This window comes from Bos mutus, chromosome 1, assembly GCF_027580195.1.
Source record: "Bos mutus isolate GX-2022 chromosome 1, NWIPB_WYAK_1.1, whole genome shotgun sequence".
Lineage (NCBI taxonomy): Eukaryota > Metazoa > Chordata > Mammalia > Artiodactyla > Bovidae > Bos > Bos mutus.
Genome location: NC_091617.1, coordinates 148,802,501 through 148,819,720, shown reverse-complemented (window position 1 = coordinate 148,819,720; position 17,220 = coordinate 148,802,501). Strand labels below are relative to the sequence as shown.

At 43.1% G+C, this 17,220-nt stretch overlaps 1 protein-coding gene across 1 annotated transcript in view; it reads right to left on the bottom strand.

The window, feature by feature from the left end:
• The window catches only part of COL6A5 (collagen type VI alpha 5 chain), a 116,406-nt gene that overhangs the window by 63,184 nt on the left and 36,002 nt on the right, over positions 1-17,220 (bottom strand). The window contains 11 exon segments of the mRNA XM_005898394.3: positions 267-329; positions 2,252-2,287; positions 2,583-2,633; positions 4,072-4,134; positions 5,949-6,011; positions 7,019-7,081; positions 10,020-10,082; positions 10,545-10,580; positions 14,494-14,547; positions 14,973-15,038; positions 15,671-15,733. Of these exon segments, the coding sequence (XP_005898456.3) occupies positions 267-329; positions 2,252-2,287; positions 2,583-2,633; positions 4,072-4,134; positions 5,949-6,011; positions 7,019-7,081; positions 10,020-10,082; positions 10,545-10,580; positions 14,494-14,547; positions 14,973-15,038; positions 15,671-15,733 (621 nt within the window).

The following is a 17,220-nucleotide window of genomic DNA, read 5'->3' as shown; positions in this document are numbered from 1 at the left end:
CTTGTTATCAATCTGCAAAAACTTAAAATAGTTCAGATTCATGCAACCATAGAATTTTGGAGCTCAAAGTGACTTTTGGTGTCCTTAGGTTTAACTCTCATGTTACAGCAATAGAGACCCTGAAAAGTTGTGTTGAAGTTCACGCAGCTAGGAAGTGGCATTTCAGATGACCCTGGGTTGGATTGACAATCCACATTTATAATTATAACATAAAAGCCAGATCTTCAAAGAAATATTTATTACTTCTGCAATTATAGACCACTTACTGTGAATCCCCTAAATCCTTTGGGTCCAGGCCCCCCAGGAATTCCAGGATCACCAGTATCACCCTGAAGATTCAAATATAAGACATCAAGATGTTAAAATGCTTGCTATGAAAATATGAAAATAATTCTCTCCAAACCAAAACCTAATTGATTTTGTAACGATATCACATGCTAAACATTAAATATATCTCCTCTTAGCATTTAGAACTAAGTCTAAATGATACACTTAGATATTCCCCAAACTATTTTAATTGTCTGAGAACACAAATATTTATACATAAATATAAATCCAATGGCTATTCCATCAGTGACTAAAAATAACCTAGAGAGAACTGCTTGAAAATCAAGGAAAACATATGGGGTACTGACTTTATAAAGTACCAAACAACGAATTACTTCCTAAATTCCTGAGTCGTTTTTCAAAAAGTTAAAGGTAAAAACAAATTTATTCTGACTTGGGTGGAAAACTAATTTAGCCCTTAATCAATAAGCTAATTTCACACTTATCTGTAAATTGAAATATGCTAATTTTCTCTTTATCAGCAAATTAGAAAATTGGTCCTTTACAATGAGAACTCCTATCCTAAAAGTTATTTATATAGTCCCTACTTGTACCCTTCTGCACCTAGAAAGAATCTCTTTTGGTAATTCATCATTTAAAAGCACGTTTAAGGGGACTCAAGACTTGGCTATTTTCCTATACTGAGGTTGAGTCAATTAGCTTAGACATTCTATTTTTTCACCCATATTTTCCATCAATGATTGGAAGCCACTCTTCTAGACAGGATAATTTTATTTATTTATTTGACTTTTTTTTGAAGTATAGTTGATTTATGATGTTAGTTTCAGGTGTACAGCAGAGTGATTCAGTTATACACATACACACACATATATATATATTCATTTTCAGATTCTTTTTCCTTAAAAATTTTTACAAAATATTGAGTATAGTTCCCTGTACTATACAGTTGGTTATCTATTTTATACATAGTAGAGTGTGGAGAATCCCATGGACGGAGGAGCCTGGTAGGCTACAGTCCATGGGGTCGGTAAGAGTCGGACACGACTGAGTGACTTCACTTTCACTTTTCACTTTCATGCACTGGAGAAGGAAATGGCAACCACTCCAGTATTCTTGCCTGGAGAATCCCAGGGACAGAGGAGCCTGGTGGGCTGCCGTCTATGGGGTCACACAGAGTTGGACACGACTGAAGCGACTTAGAAGCAGCAGCAGCAGCAGCAGAGTGTATATATTAATCCCAAACTCCTAATTTATCACTCCCCAACTTTCCCCTTTGGTAATCACACATTTGTTTTCTGTGTCTTTAGGTTTATTTTGTAAATAAGCTCATTTGCAAGATTTTTAAAAGAAATCTTATCACAGAATTCCAGTGTATAGAACAAATACAACCTGAGCTACTCTGATTGAACTGGAAGGGGCGTCTGGTCGTAGCCCTTGGAGGTCAAATTCAGGCTGATAGGCAATGAGGAATTCTAGAAGATGTTTGATCAAGAAAGTAACATAACAAAGCTATACCTTGGAAAAAATCAGGTGACATTAGTGTTTTGAACTAACTGAGACAGGTTAAATTTGGAAGTAGGAAACCAATGAGAAGACTCTTGTAATATTTCAGGAAAGAGGAAGTGAAGCCCTGATAATGAAGGGCAAAGAACAATAGCAGAAGCCAAGAGTTTTGCATGAGATCACCAGGGCAGAGAAATCAAGAAAAAGACAAAGGAGTGAACTTGAGAGGGTACCTAGAGGTAGGGTTTCAAGACAAGGAAAATCAGGCAGTGAAGGACATCTTTTCCAATTTAAGGATTCATAGGAGTTAAGTATGGTCCTTTCTTTCATGAAGCTCAGGCAACTAATTATCCTGCCTTTTTTTTTTTTTTTCTGTTTCATTCAGATCTACTGACTTATCCTCCTTCTCATATAGAAGGTCAAGATCACGGCAAGTTTGACAAGTTCATGTGCACCATACCTTTTGGCCCATATCTCCAGGAAATCCTCGTGGACCCTGCAATTTTCAGCAAAGAATATAAATAAATCAACATACCATTTTTATAGTATAACCGTTTCTTCTATTATTAAGTTTGATGGTTAAGAATATGCCTGCAGTGCAGGAGACCTGGGTTTGATCCCTGGGTCGGGAAGATCCCCTGGAGAAAGGAATGGTAACCCACTCCAGTATTCTTGCCTGGAGGATTCCATGGATAGAGGAGCTGGTGGGCTACAGTCCATGAGGTCACAAAGAGCTGGACACAAGTAACAGACTTTCACCAATTAAAGAAATAATCGTTTTCCATATTTACCTTGACTCCTTTTCCTCCCATAGGACCAATGCCTGGGATGCCATAGTCACCCTGTGAACATATGAGTTTATTTCAGTTTCTTAAGAGTGAAAATTAATTGTAACTTATAATGGGGAGATTATGGTGTCAGGAGCAAAGCCCTGGGGACTTCCGGGTAGAGGGGGCCTGACGACCTTGAACTCTTAAAATATGCACGTTGCTTAATTTTCTGCACTTCCTGGTATGGCTCTGGTACTTCACCAGCCAGCTCTGCTTTTCAGACATTGCAGGAGGCAGAGGGATGGCCATTTAGACTGACAGATCAGTAGTGGTTACTTTCCTGGAAAATTAAGAGCTAGTCCCAAGAACACTGGGTGAGGAATTCCTCAAAGAAGAATTATAAATGGCCAATAAACATATGGAAAATTGTTATCCTCACTAGTAACCAAAGAAATGCAATTTGAAACAGTAATGATATAAAATTGGTAAAGATGAAGGAAAAAAAGGACAATGACTATTGTTGGTATGTATGCCCTGAAGTGATGACTTTTCCTGAATAACAACAATTCATACCTTGTTAGAATTTTCCTAAGGGCATCTTGCAATAGGGTTTAAAGCCTTAATTAAATATGTACATATTCCTTGACCTAGCTATGCTACTTCTAGAAATTTCTTTGTAGAAATTAATTTTGGCTTCATCCAAAAACTTAGTTACATATAAGAATGTTCATTGGTGTGCTATTTAAAACAGTGAAAAACAGAAAGTAAACTGCATATCCAGCAATAAGAAATCGGTCAAATGAGCTAAGGTACATACACATTCAGTAGAATATTTTGAAGCTATTAAAAGCAACACTGAGGGGAAAATGTAATGACTTGGAAATATGCTCATGATACAGTGTTAATAGGGAAAAATAGAAGTTTTTTGGTATCCCAGGATATTAATGTTACATATTGCAAAATGGTGGGATTATGGGTAATTTTTCTTCCCCATTTCCCATGTTTTATGCTTACCCGATTTTCTACAATATCTATGTGCAACATTTTAATAAACATTATTTTTGAGAAGAAAATAAAATTTTTCCTATATTGGTGGCTCAGTGAGCTACTGAGATCCTGGAACAGCCAGAGATACTAAAACAGATACCCTGTTTCTTGATCCTTCTTGATCCTCCCCTCTTCTCATCACTCTGGAGTTTTGCAGGAACTCAAGAGAAATTGGCAGTCCTGACTTGCAACTTACAAGGCCATATATGTTGTTAACATACTGAACTCATCCGTTATCCTCTCTGCATTCCACTTTCCTTGTTAACAGCTGTTCTCCCCTTGTTTCAGCAGACAGACCAGCTGCAGAATGAAAGCTGCAGGGAGCCAGAGGAATGTCCTCACATCTTCCTCGGAGGTCCCAAAACATCTTCAGGACGCAGCTGCTTGAACTGATCGTATCAGCCCTCTTCCCTTCACTGAGCCCTCGGAACTGAGACAGGGTGGGGGTTCTTAAATCTCGTACCTGCTTTCCTCGCTGTCCCACTTGCCCCGCTGGCCCTGGATCTCCAGGAATCCCAGGTTCTCCCTAGTGAGTGAGGCAAGAAGAGCTTCAGATCAGTAAAAATCATGCCTGATTTCCACCATAGGACATTCTGTCTGTTTGCTGGGGATACTTTGTGTTCTCCGTGAGGGTCCAGTACTCAGTAAGGAAAGGGAGTGTAGGAAACAATGGATAATGTTCCCAAAGGCGAGTAGGAAACACTAGCACAGCCCAAGGCTGGACTCAGCACTGCTTTCCCATGCCCTAGACGGACTAATGGGGATGGGGAAGAGTGGAAAATTTACTCCAGGGAGAGTGAATTCATTTGCTGATTTATTCACACATCCAGCAATTATTTACTGTCCTGGAAAAGGAACTGTTGAACACAGCTGAGATGGTTCTGCCCTCATCAAGAACACTGGTTAGAAGAGAGACAATTAGGCGATTCTACACCACATGATGAAGTTCAGGGTGCCATGGCAGCAGAGAGAAGGGGACTCTAAGTCAGACTTGGTGGGGTTGGCAGGCTGGCTGCCTAAAGGAGGGAAACAGGGATGCTGAGGCTTAAAGTATGAGTTGTGCGAGCTGGAAGAAGGACCAAGGGAGGAATGAGTATGGAAAAGGGAAGGGAAAGTGAAAAGCCGGGGCAGCTACACAGGAGCAAGATGAGGGAGGAAGCTTTAGAATTAAATAGGGTCAAAGAGCCTTCTAAGCTACTTGACCAACCTAGACAGCATATTAAAAGGCAGAAACATTACTTTGCCAACAAAGGTCCATCTAGTCAAAGCTATGGTCTTTCCAGTAGTCATATAGGGATGTGAGAGTTGGACTATAAAGAAAGCTGAGCGCAGAAGAATTGATGCTTTTGAACTGTGGTGTTGGAGAAGACTCTTGAGAGTCCCTTGGACTGAAAGGAGGTCCAACCAGTCCATCCTAAAGATCAGTCCTGGGTGTTCATTGGAAGGACTGATACTGAAGCTGAAACTCCAATACTTTGGCCACCTCATGGGAAGACTTGACTCATTGGAAAAGACCCTGATGCTGGGAAAGATTGAGGGTGGGAGGAGGGGACGACAGAGGATGAGATGGCTGGATGGCATCACTGACTCGATGGACGTGAGTTTGAGTGAACTCAGGGAGTTGGTGATGGACAGGGAGGCCTGGCGTGCTGCAGTCCATGGGGTCACAAAGAGTCAGACACGACTGAGCGACTGAACTGAACTGAACTGAAGCTACTGGAAAGTTTGGAGATTTTCCTTAGGGCCACTGGGAAATTAGGACCAGTGATATAATTTCTGGGACCCACATGGAAGCATGGACCCTTAGCCCAAATGCAAAGACCTTCCAGACGGTGAAAGCGGAGCATGAAGTCAAGCACAGTGCCTTCAAAGTGAGGCCCCCTGTATGACTGAATGGATATCAGGCCCGTGAAGCTGCCCTGGAGGAGGAGCCTCTGAAAGGTTTTGAGCAGGGGAGTGAGATACTGAACAGGCCAGTGGTCTGTTCTCTAGGGATTTCCAGGAAGGACACTTCCAAGAAGGCAGGCTGAGTTAGACAGAGGACAGCATGCATGAACAGATTTGAGTTCTGACATCCCCCTTGTCCCTGGCCGACTCTGCCACAAGTGCCTTGATGCATTCAGAAAACCGGGGAGTGGAGTTTATGAGAGTTGCTTTATGATAGGTGAATAAACCGTGTCTCTCCTAGTGAAATGAGGCGATTTCACAGAGGAAGGAAAAAAATCTATTGCAGAAAACAGGTGATTGATTGATGGTGCCTGGATCATGTGAAGAATTAACATGAAAATCAAAAAAATGGGGCTCCCCTTCTCTCAGCATTTGAAACCTGTAGGAATTTACCTTTTTCCCCAAAGGACCAGGCCTTCCAACACTCCCTTTGTCTCCCGCTGGTCCAGGAGCGCCCTGAAAGAAAACAGGAAACACGGATGTTGGCACGGCAACAACTCATATAAAATCCGTCAGAACAGATTGGCTTTTCTTTGTGTCATTTCTACCGACTTCTTGATACTTGCTTAAGAAGAGACCCAACCTGAAACCAGACGCCTTGGACTTCAGTCCTGGTTAAAGGAGCCCAAGTCTTCATTTACAGGGATGTGGCTAGTCCAGATGGGGCCTTAGTGAGAAATGAAAATGGCACCCCAGACACAACACACGTTATTTCTGAATGTGGCAACTTTGTAACGAACTGATCTTGCTAGAACAAGACATGGTGCTGTCCTTGTCACTTTTGTGCTCTGCGCCACCCACGTGTGTGAAAAGGATGCTGAATGTGTCCTGAACCTGCAAAGGGGGCCAAAAGGTCTCTCACAAACACGGTGGGAAGATCACTAAGCAAACACAGGTACCCTTGCCTTCTAGACTCTCGCCATCTGCACTGAAAAAGTGAACAGATTCAGAACGTTTTTCATATGAATCTCTTCTCATACACACTCTCATTATTCACCATCAGAAACTCAGGAACTAAGTATCTTCAGGGAATGAATTCAAAGCTGAACTTTGGAATCAAATAAATTTGGGTAGCAAGCGATCTTGGTAGAGTCAGTTTCAAATATCTCTCGTCAATGGAGACAGGCATGGCACAGATAATTTTCAAAAGTTAGAAAAGCCTGAATAATGTATCAGGTTTTTAAATGTTCCTGAGTTAGCGTGATGTGCATTCTCCTAAAGGCTTACTTCAGGCAGATGAAGTAGGTCTGTGCTTTCCGAATCAACCCCAGGGAAGAAGAAGGGGGAATGAACAAGGGATCTGAGCTGTGCTAAGTACTTTTTCCCCATTTTGTCCCAAGTGAATCCTCAAGTGAAAGACTCCACATCTAGATAATATAAAATAATCTCTGGGCGAAGATGTTTTTGAAGCAAGAGGAGAAGGAAGGTTGCAGGCCACTGACAAGACCACCTTAGTCACGCACCTGAGGTCCTTTGCGTCCCTCGCTTCCCTTCTCTCCTTTCCCGCCCGGAGGTCCACTGGCTCCCTTTGGTGGTAAAAAAAGAAACAAAATGCAATGAAGTCAATGAAAAGTGACTTTCTTTGCTGCTGCTCTTGAAAGACACGCATGGAAAAGCACCAGTCCAGCCCTTCAAGCAGTTTAACACCATGATTAAGCTTGTCTCGGAAGAGAAGGTGCTGGGAGGTTCAGACTCAGTGGAGCAGCTTTTATGAGAAATTCCCTGCCTGGGTATAAGACCTTATCCCTCTGTAACGGGTAGAAATGGAAAAGAGACTTGAAGAGGAAATAAAACCCACAGAAGAAGGAAGCGAGACACAAACAATAGGCAGATGGACTCCTTTGATGTGGCAAGTTATTGGGCCAAAGTACCTCAATGTGTAAAAGAGAAAGCAAGTTGTTCTGAGTTAGCACAAAAGGACATTTTCACAGCAGATCTCTATCAGAGGAATTAAAACATATTTTCTGCTGTACTTCCCATCAATTGCTTGGTTCTCATATGGTTCTCTCGCACGGAAGGGGAAACTGGCGGTGCTGGTGCAGCTTCTCATCACCAGAACAGCAGCTGTTCTGAGCCAAGATGTTTGGCTTCTCAGGGCAAATGGTGGTCAGAGCCCCTGGCCCACCTTGGTTCACAGCCTGAGCATCATAGAACCCTGGAGGGGCTGAGGTAACATCACTCCTCTCCCGACAAAGGCTGGGGATGCACTGAGGCTGGCTGTCATGTCCGGCTCTTTGCAACCCCATGGACTGCAGCACGCCAGGCCTCCCTGTCCATCACCAACTCCCGGAGCTTGGCTCAAATACATCCATTGAGTCGATGATGCCATCCAACCATCTCATCCTCTGTTGTCCCCTTCTCCTCCTGACTTCAATCTTTCCCAGCATCAGGGTCTTTTCCAGTGAGTCAGTTCTTCTTATCAGGTGGCCAAAGTATTGAAGTTTCAGCTTCAGCACCAGTTCTTCCAATGAATATTCAGGACTGATTTCCTTTAGGATAGACTGGTTGGATGTCCTTGTGGTCCAAGGGACTCTCAAGAGTCTTAACCAACACCACAGTTCAAAAGCATCAATTCTCCAGCACTCAGCATTCTTTATAGTCCAACTCTCACATCCATACATAACTACTGGAAAGACCATAGCTTTGACTAGACAGACCTTTGTCATCAAAGTAATGTTTCTGCTTTTTAATATGCTTTCTAGGTTGGTCATAGCTTTTCCTTCAAGGAGCAAGTGTCTTTTAATTTCATGGCTGCAATCACAGTCTGCAGTGATTTTGAAGCCCAGGAAAATAAAGTCATCCACCGTTTCCACTGTTTCCCCATCTATTTGCCATGAAGTGATGGGACCAGATGCCATGATCTTAGTTTTCTGAGTGTTGAGTTTTAAACCAGCTTTTTCACTCTCCTCTTTCATCAAGAGGTTCTTTAGTTCGTCTTCATTTTCAGCCTTAAGGGTGATATTATCTGCGTATCTGATGTTATTGATATTTCTCCTGGCAATATTGATTCCAGCTTGCACTTCATCCAGCCTGGCATTTTGCATGATGTATTCTGCATATAAGTTAAATAAGCAGGGTGACAATATACAGCCTTGACGTACTTTTCCCTGTTTGGAACCAGTCAGTTGTTCCATGTCCAGTTCTAACTGTTGCTTCTTGACCTGCATACACATTTCTCAGGAGACAGGTAAGGTGGTCTGATATTCCCATCTCCTTCAGAATTTTCCATACTGTATTGTAATCTATATAATCAAAGGCTTCGGCATAATCAATAAAACAGAAGTATACTTTTTTCCTGGAAATTTCTTGCTTTTTCTATGATTCAACAGATGTTGGCAATTTCATCTCTGGTTCCTCTGCCTTTTCTAAATCCATCTTGAACATCTGGAAGTTCACGGTTCATGTACTGTTGTAGTCTGGCTTGGAGAATTGTGAGCATTATTTTACTAGCATGTGAGATGAATGCAATTGTACAGTAGTTTGAACATTCTTTGGCATTGCTCTTCTTTGGGATTGGAATGAAAACTGATCTTTTCCAGTCCTGTGGCCACTGCAGAGTTTTCCAAATTTGCTGGCATATTGAGTGCAGCACTTTCACTGCATCATCTTTTAGGATTTGAAATAACTCAACTGGAATTCCATCACTTCCACTGGCTTTGTTCGTAGTGATGCTTCCTAAGGCCCAATTGATTTTGCATTCCAGGATGTCTGGCTCTAGGTGAATGATCGTCTAGGTTCACGACATTATACAGGAGGCAGTGATCAAGACCATACCCAAGCAAAAGAAATGCAAAAAGGCAAAATGGTTGTCAGAGGAGGCCTTACAAATAGCTGAGAAAGAAGAGAAGCAAAAGGCAAAGGAGAAAAAGAAAGATATACTCGTTTGAATGCAGAGTTCCAAAGAATAGCAAGGTGACCAACTCCCCTTGTGCTAAAGCCACTCTCTTGGGTGACCCTGGCATATTTCTGACATGGAAAAGAAAGAGATGTCGCAACTCCAATGCCCATCTCACTAATGATGTGACTAAGAGAAAATGCAGATGCCCCAAATGGAGCCCTATCAGTGATATTCTGGAAGCACTGTCACCCCCTGTAGAGCTAGCTTCAGAAGAGGTGAGTAACAGTTGCCAATTTCTAACTTTCCTTTATGGGAGTCTGTGTTCAGGATCTCACTTAAGTAAAACCAATTTGTTGATCCGGATACTGATTAGTGACGAAGTATTAAGGTCTCAATAATTCATTATGATTAAAATGCAGACACGATGCCAGGTACACACAAGAGCAAGCTTTCCTCATCAGTGAGCTGCAGAAATGGGGCAAAGCCATCTACCTGCAAAGGGAAATGCAGAATCCCTGAGACATGTACCAAGGAGAAGGGCAGGGGCAACTTTATTTTTATACAGAACTACATCTTCCCATCAGAATAGCAGCATTATTATCAGTATTATAAATATTCCAACACACCTGTGATCCTTGCAATCCTTCAGCTCCTGATTCACCTTGAGGTCCAGGTATGCCCGGTTCCCCCTGATGGATGAGTTCTCAGGGTTAAGATTCTCTTCACACAGTTTCCACATAGGTTTTCCCTTCATAGTACTAGTGCTCCACGGCATGGTACCTGAAACTGTCTTGTCTAACTTGGATCGTGCCCCTCTTTGCCTAGGATTGTACTCTTCCATGCTGTCTAAGGATTGAACTCCGGGCCATTGCTTACTCTAAAACAGAATTTCACTGTCTTGCAGTCAAAGCCCAGGGTGTGTGAACAGCAGAGTCTGCAGAACTGTGCAGGTCCGCTGTCTCTGAGGTGTTCATGAAGGAGGCTTGCCTTACTCTAGGTCTGTCCTATGTCTGGCAGCCTAATTGATGGACACTGGATCCACCAGTTGGGAAGGCCCATATCCAGTGCTCTGCACTTCCTGCAGCACCCTTATCAAATGCTAGCTCATTGGCCCCACCTCCCATAGAGGACAGGAGAGAAAGGCTACTCACCAAGGCACCCTGGACTCCCCTCTGGCCTTCTCTTCCCTGGATCAGAAAAGACAGAGGGTTAGTGAATGGGTGTCTAGATGGAGACTACTTAGAGGCAATCCGACTTCTCTTGCTCTTGACAGACAGAGTAACAGGCAGCTTGTAGAAATGACTTCCCCGAGCCACTCTCCAAAGACAAGCTTACACACCAGGCACTTAATTACTAACTAACATTTGGGGGATTGATTGCAAACCAATCTAAAAGTCATTACAGACTCAGCTCTAGGCTGACAACCCTGGCAACTATCTGGGAGGCTGTTTGGAGAATCAGATCATCCCAGAGCACCTGTCTGATGCCCACCCACTCAGGCAAATCCCACAAAGTCCTGTCTGCTGATCAGAGGTTTCCTGCCTGAGCACAAGCTGTGCCATATCCTCTGCCCTCTGTCCCAGCCCCTGATCATATCTTAGGGGAGAGTGAAACATCATGACACACAGTGCCCCTCATGGGCCCAAGGGGTTAGACTCCATGGAATTCTCCAAGAGGGACATGGCCAGTGGGGTCCATGTGCTGGTACAATGCCACCATTAGGGTCGTCAGAGAAAAGCTGGCCTGAAGCCAAAATCCAGCTGCACATCTCCAGAAGCAACTTCACGTTGCCAGGGCAGGCTCTCCACCTAGTGGCTATCTCTGCTTTCCAGAGGGTGGCTAAGCCAGAAGAAGATATCCAAGCCCCAGATCCTAACTTTTTTCCTGAAAAGCTATGATGAGGTCTGTCTTCACCGCTCACCTCCCAGTTCTGCCTCACTGAGTTCCAGAGGGACATCTCACCTATCAATCTACTTTGTGTCGTGATAAAAAACTATGATTACTTCATGTCCAAAACAAATACTTAAAAATATTTTTTTTCCTACATTCATTTGGAAAGGTAGCCATGAAACGATTGCAGAACAGCTGTTTCTTTCAACTGCCCAGCTCCTGAATCTTCTTAGAATAAACCACCTGACCAAATATCCCCTCCACCGGGTTGGCTAACGATTAGAATTCCTCCACGATTAGAGTACTTGATTTAGGTACTCTTTGCTTATAAAGTGCAAATACCCATTGAGAGAAGCTGCCCTTTGTAATCTGTCAGCTGTTTGATGTGACTCACAGAACTCTTGACAGTTGAAAGTGGAGAAGAACAGTAAATAAAGTTTGAAGTCACTCTTTCATGATGTCGTAATTCTGTCTCCATTAAAAAGCAAGGATAAAATAGCATTCCTTCTGTATTCAGACAGTACAGCACAATGGTTAGGGATGTGTCTTCAGAAGTCAGATGGCTGTGAGCTCAGCCTTGCTCTTTGAAGCCTGGGTGGCACAGAGCAATTGCACAATGAACCTGAGCCTGGCTGGTTAGGAGTGAGACAACCTGGTTCAAACCCCAGCTCCGACATTCACTACCTGTTCTAATCCTGGCCAGTTTGTCCAGTGTCTCTTGCTTTTTCTCATCTGTAAAATGGCTATAATCATAATTTCTACCTGATAGATTTGTTACGAGGATTAAACAAATTAATATTTGAAAATGACTTGAACTGGACCAGGCACAAATTAGGTGCTCTAGAAGTATAAATACTATTATCTATAAGCATTCCTTGTGCCTGATGGGCCAAAGGCAATGGGCCTGGAAGAAAAATGTGTTAGTCACTCAGGCATGTCCAATTCTTTGTAACCCCATGGACTATAGTCCACCAGGCTCCTCTGTGCATGGAATTCTCCAGGCAAGAATACTGGAGTGGGTTGCCATTTCCTTCTCCAGGGGATCTTCCTGGCTCAGGGATTGAACCCAGGCCTCCTGCATTGCAGGCAGATTCTTTACTATCTGAGCCACCAGGGAAGCCCCAAATGGGCCTGGAACATGTTTTCAAATGGTCTGGTTCTTAGTACACAGATCCATTGCTTTCTCAAGAGCTGGGGCAGCAATTCAATTTAAATAGATTGAAATTGTATCACCCAAGAGATGTCTTAGGTTTGCTTGTGTTTTTAGCATTTGTCATCCATTTAAGATCCTCTGACCATCAGAGAGAATTCTAGCCTTCACTGGAAAGGTGAAAGAGAAGTAGAAAAGCCACTGCTTTATATCCATCCATGTTGCCTTGTTTAATTCAAGAGGAAAGAGGTTAGAGGAGGAGATGGGCGGGGAAGTAGGTGAGGATGGCAGAAACAAGCTGAGCCGCCTGTCTATGCAGTGACTTAAAGTCAATGGTTGGTTTGTCCAAGTAGTAATCCTTTAACTGGCTCCACCACCTCTTTTTTTAAAAGGTGCTGATTGATGGTGACTGCTATAAAGCTGTTTCAAACCAACAAAACTACATGTTTATCTTTAAGATTTATAGCATTTGGTTCATCTTGCTGATCTCCTGCTTCCTCTGATTAATTTCAATTATCTTGTGTGGAGAGGAGGGCAACGTCCCAAAGAATTTCACTAGTAGCATTGGGAGGCCTAAGTCATCCAGCGGGAGACCTTTTCCCTTAAGAACTGAATCAAGATAAACAAAGGCAGGAGGAATTAAAACATTCACCCGTTATCTCTCCCAGAGAGAGAGGCAAAAGCCACAGCTTTCAAAGTGGCAGGAAGATTCCAAATTTATAACAGAAAAGGAAGCCAAGTGTTTCCAGTATTCCCTTGACCAAAACCCAGGACCAAATCTAGGATATTGTATGTCATTTCTTTTTACTATCTCTGTCTGAGTGCATGATGAGTGGGTTTCTAATACATTATAAACATACTCTCTAATTTCAGTAGTCCACAAAGGGAAAGTGGTTTCTTGGCTGTTCTTTAAAAAGAAGGGGAGATCCAACATTTCTGTCTTCAGCTTGATCTCACACGGAATGTGCGCAGCATCTCAAGGTTGCCACTGGCTCAGCCCTAATCGCCAATGTTCTGGTTTATTCAGGAAGAATTTATTATTATCTGTGATGTATCTTTCCCACTGGTGATATACGAAGAGGAAGAGAGTATATCTGAGTGTTAGTCGCTCAGTCATGTCCGACTCTTTGCGACCCCATGGACTGTAGCCAGCCAGGCTCTTCTGTCCATGGGATTATTCCAGGCAAGAATATTGGAGTGGGTTGCCATTTCCTTCTCCAGGGGGTCTTTCTGACCTAGGGATTGAACCGGATCTCCTGCACTGCAGGTAGATTCCTTACCTTCTGAGCGACCAGGGAAGATATATATTTCCTAATGTTCTTTAAAAAGCTCAAAGAGGCTGAGCTACTGGAGGAGGATTTTTATATGAAAATCATTGGCTCTCTCCAAAGGCATTTAAAAGCTTCCAGAAGGTGGAAAGGGGAAAACACACCATCACAATGTTTCTCAACCAGGAGCAATTTGCCGCCCATCATGATTCTCGACTGAAATCTGGCAAGATCTGCAGACATTTTTGGATGCCACAACTCAGGAAAGTGGGTGCTACTGATCTCTAGTGTGTAGAGACCAGGGATGCTGCAAAATATCATATAATGCATAGGAAAGCCCCTCAAAACAAAGAATTGTGAAAGTGAAAGTTGCTCAGTCGTGTCCAACTCTTTGAGAGCCCAAGGACTATACAGTCCATGGAATTCTCCAGGCCAGAATACTGGAGTGGGTAGCCTTTCCCTTCTCCAGGGGATCTTCCCAGCCCAGGGATCAAACCCATGTCTCCCACATTGCAGGTGGGTTCTTTAGCAGCTGAGCCACAAGGGAAGCCCAAGAATACTGGAGTGGGTAGCCTATCCCTTCTCCAGTGGATTTTCCCAACCCAGGAATAGAACGGGAGTCTCCTGCATTGCAGTTGGATTCTTCACCAACTGAGCTATCTTGACCCCGAATGACAACAGTGTCAAGATAGGACTCTTGGATCAGTTGACTGCAGGGACACATATTCTGAATGCCTCTGTGGCATCTTCAGGTGATAAGGAGGGACAATAAATGTCCATGGAAATACTTACCCTGCTCCCTCTGGAGCTAGGACTGCCTTGCGTCCCTTTCTGCCCGGTTCTACCCTGGAAAGAAAATCATTCCCCCAAGATCATAAGGCAAAAGATTCTGAAGAAGTGACAAAGGCATCAGCATAACAACATCAAGTACCATTAAACTGAACAGATGCGTCATGCCAGAATATTTCTGCATATTAACCCTATTGGGTATACATGTATTAAAGAGGAAAATGATATCGCAACATGCATTGCTATGACTAGTTTCCCCATATAATAATATCACCTGCCAGAAATGTGATGATTTTCCCCATAGAGATGTTAGCTACTACAGGCATGCCTGATTTTAAGAAAATAAGGCTCTCTTAAACTTAGGAGTGATTGTTCAATTATAAAAAAGGGTTATGTATTTTACTAAATAATTTAGGCTTTAAGAAAGCCTCAGCTCCATAACAGAATTAATCAACTCATATACATTAAATAGATCCAATTACTTGTCTTCCTTGTTCTCCTTTGGAGCCCTTCTGTCCTTTGATGGTACTGCTTTGTCCTGGATTACCCTAGAGGAAGATTTAAAGAGTACTTTAGAAACAAGAAATATCAGCCTTTTTTAAATTTTCTCAAAATAGTACAATGTTCAAGAACTAAGCTAATCTGGGCTAAATAATGAGAGGTGGGAGAAAATTCTCCATGTTTGAAACACAATTTTTTTTTTAAAGATGAAAGTAAATCTGAAGGAGGCTTAGTGAGAAATGAAGAGTTACGAGTGCTTGCTGAGCTCACAGTGGTTCTCCGTCCTCTATACTGGCAGCTTCACTAGTGCACCCATCCAGACAGGCCCATGCCACTCACTCAAAGACGTAGCAAGACTCCCCTGTAATCGAGTCTGCATGAGGGAATCTACAGGATTGAAAACTCAGTAAGCAAAATTATGGAAATTTCGTTCCCAAAGGAACTTGAAAGTCTGAAAATGAATAAGATGGCATTTTTGTTCCCATCTCTGAGTTTTTTATATATAATCAGCCCAGACCATATGCAGGCTTACCTCAACCAAATAAGCCTCAGTCAATACCTACTACACCCCTCCCAAGTCATGTGTTTGCCTACAGGTGAGAGGAAACACAAGAGAAAAAAAGACAGGAAATGTGGAGTAACTACACAATTCAGGACCATCTGGGCCCCAGAAACTTACAGGATCCCCTGGGAAACCCTTGTCCCCATATTCCCCAGGGGGGCCTCTGGAACCTGGGCTGCCCTGAAAAAAAATAAATAAAATGAGCTCCAAGTTAGCTTGCAGGAGGGTGTTAAAATATCAAGTGTTGTGGCGACTGTAGGGGAGAAAATCCATCAGACAAAATGATTCACATTCCTCTCTCCCAGCTAGATTCTTTCCAGCCTCTCAAGCAGAACCAAGCCCAGTTCGAAACCTACGGTCAGGACTATTTATAATGAGGCTGAGAAAAGGTAAAAGTTCTCATGGTCTAGCACCGCCCTCTAGAACCTTCCGCAGAGATGGAGAGGTTGTCCATCCACACTGTCCAGTACACTAGCCCCTGGCCATCGATGGCCGTCAAGCACACGACAGGAGAGCAGAAGTTTTCATTTTAGTTAACTTGAATAAATCTGACATCCTGGAGCCAGAGCCACGGTGAGACAAACAAGACACCAAGGGTACAACATTTGGGCAGGTACCCACTCTACATCACTCTGAGAATAAGTGCTTCCGTAAATTTTGCACGCCAGGACCTCACTCCAGCCTGGACCCTATTACATCCTTAATGTGTCTTTTGTCTGTTGCTTCATTTGAAGGCTTCAGCACTTCTCACCCTGATTACTACAGATCCACCTCTCATCTTTGCCTTGCATCTATGTCATCCCCAACACATCCTCCACGCTACCGTCATGCAATAGTTCTAAAAATGCAAATTGGATTGTGACCTCCTTGCTTAAAATCTTTTAAGGCTCCGCATTCCCAATGATTGTGATCCAGACGGCTTCTCCTTGGCTCACCAGTGCCTTTCCCAGCTCTTCCCAACTCCTTTTGAACCCCAGCTCCCTCCATCTGAACCCTAACGCTCATAACAGGCAGAACAACTTTCAGGGCCCCCCCAAGCCTCCGTGTCTTTGCTTAAATGGATGGATAAGAAAGTTGTGGTGCATATACACAATGGAATATTACTCAGCCATTAAAAAGAACACATTTAAATCAGTTCTAATGAGATGGATGAAATTGGAGCCTACTATACAGAGTGAAGTCAGAAAGAAAAGCACTGATACAGGAACGATGACCTTATATGCAAGACAGCCAAAGAGAAAAGACTTTTGGACTCTGTGGGAGAAGGGGAGGGTGAGATGATTTGAGAGAATAGCACTGAACCATGTATATTGCCATATGTGAAATAGATGACCAGTGCAAGTTCAATGCATGAAGCAGGCCACTCAAAGCCAGTGCCCTGGGACAACCCAGAGGGATGCGGTGGGGAGGGAATTGAGGGGGCTTCAGGATGGGGGATGCATGTACACCATGGCTGAGTCATGTCAATGTATAGCAAAAACCACCACAATATTGTAAAGCAATTAGCCTCCAATTAAAATTTTAAAAAACCGCTCCCTCTGTCTGGAATGCCCTCTCTCCACATCTTGCTAATTCCTATTCATCTTCAGTTCAGGGATCATTTCCTCCAGAAAGATTTCCTGCACTCCCTCCCCACTGTTCTCTGGGACCACACAGTCGCCTATAAC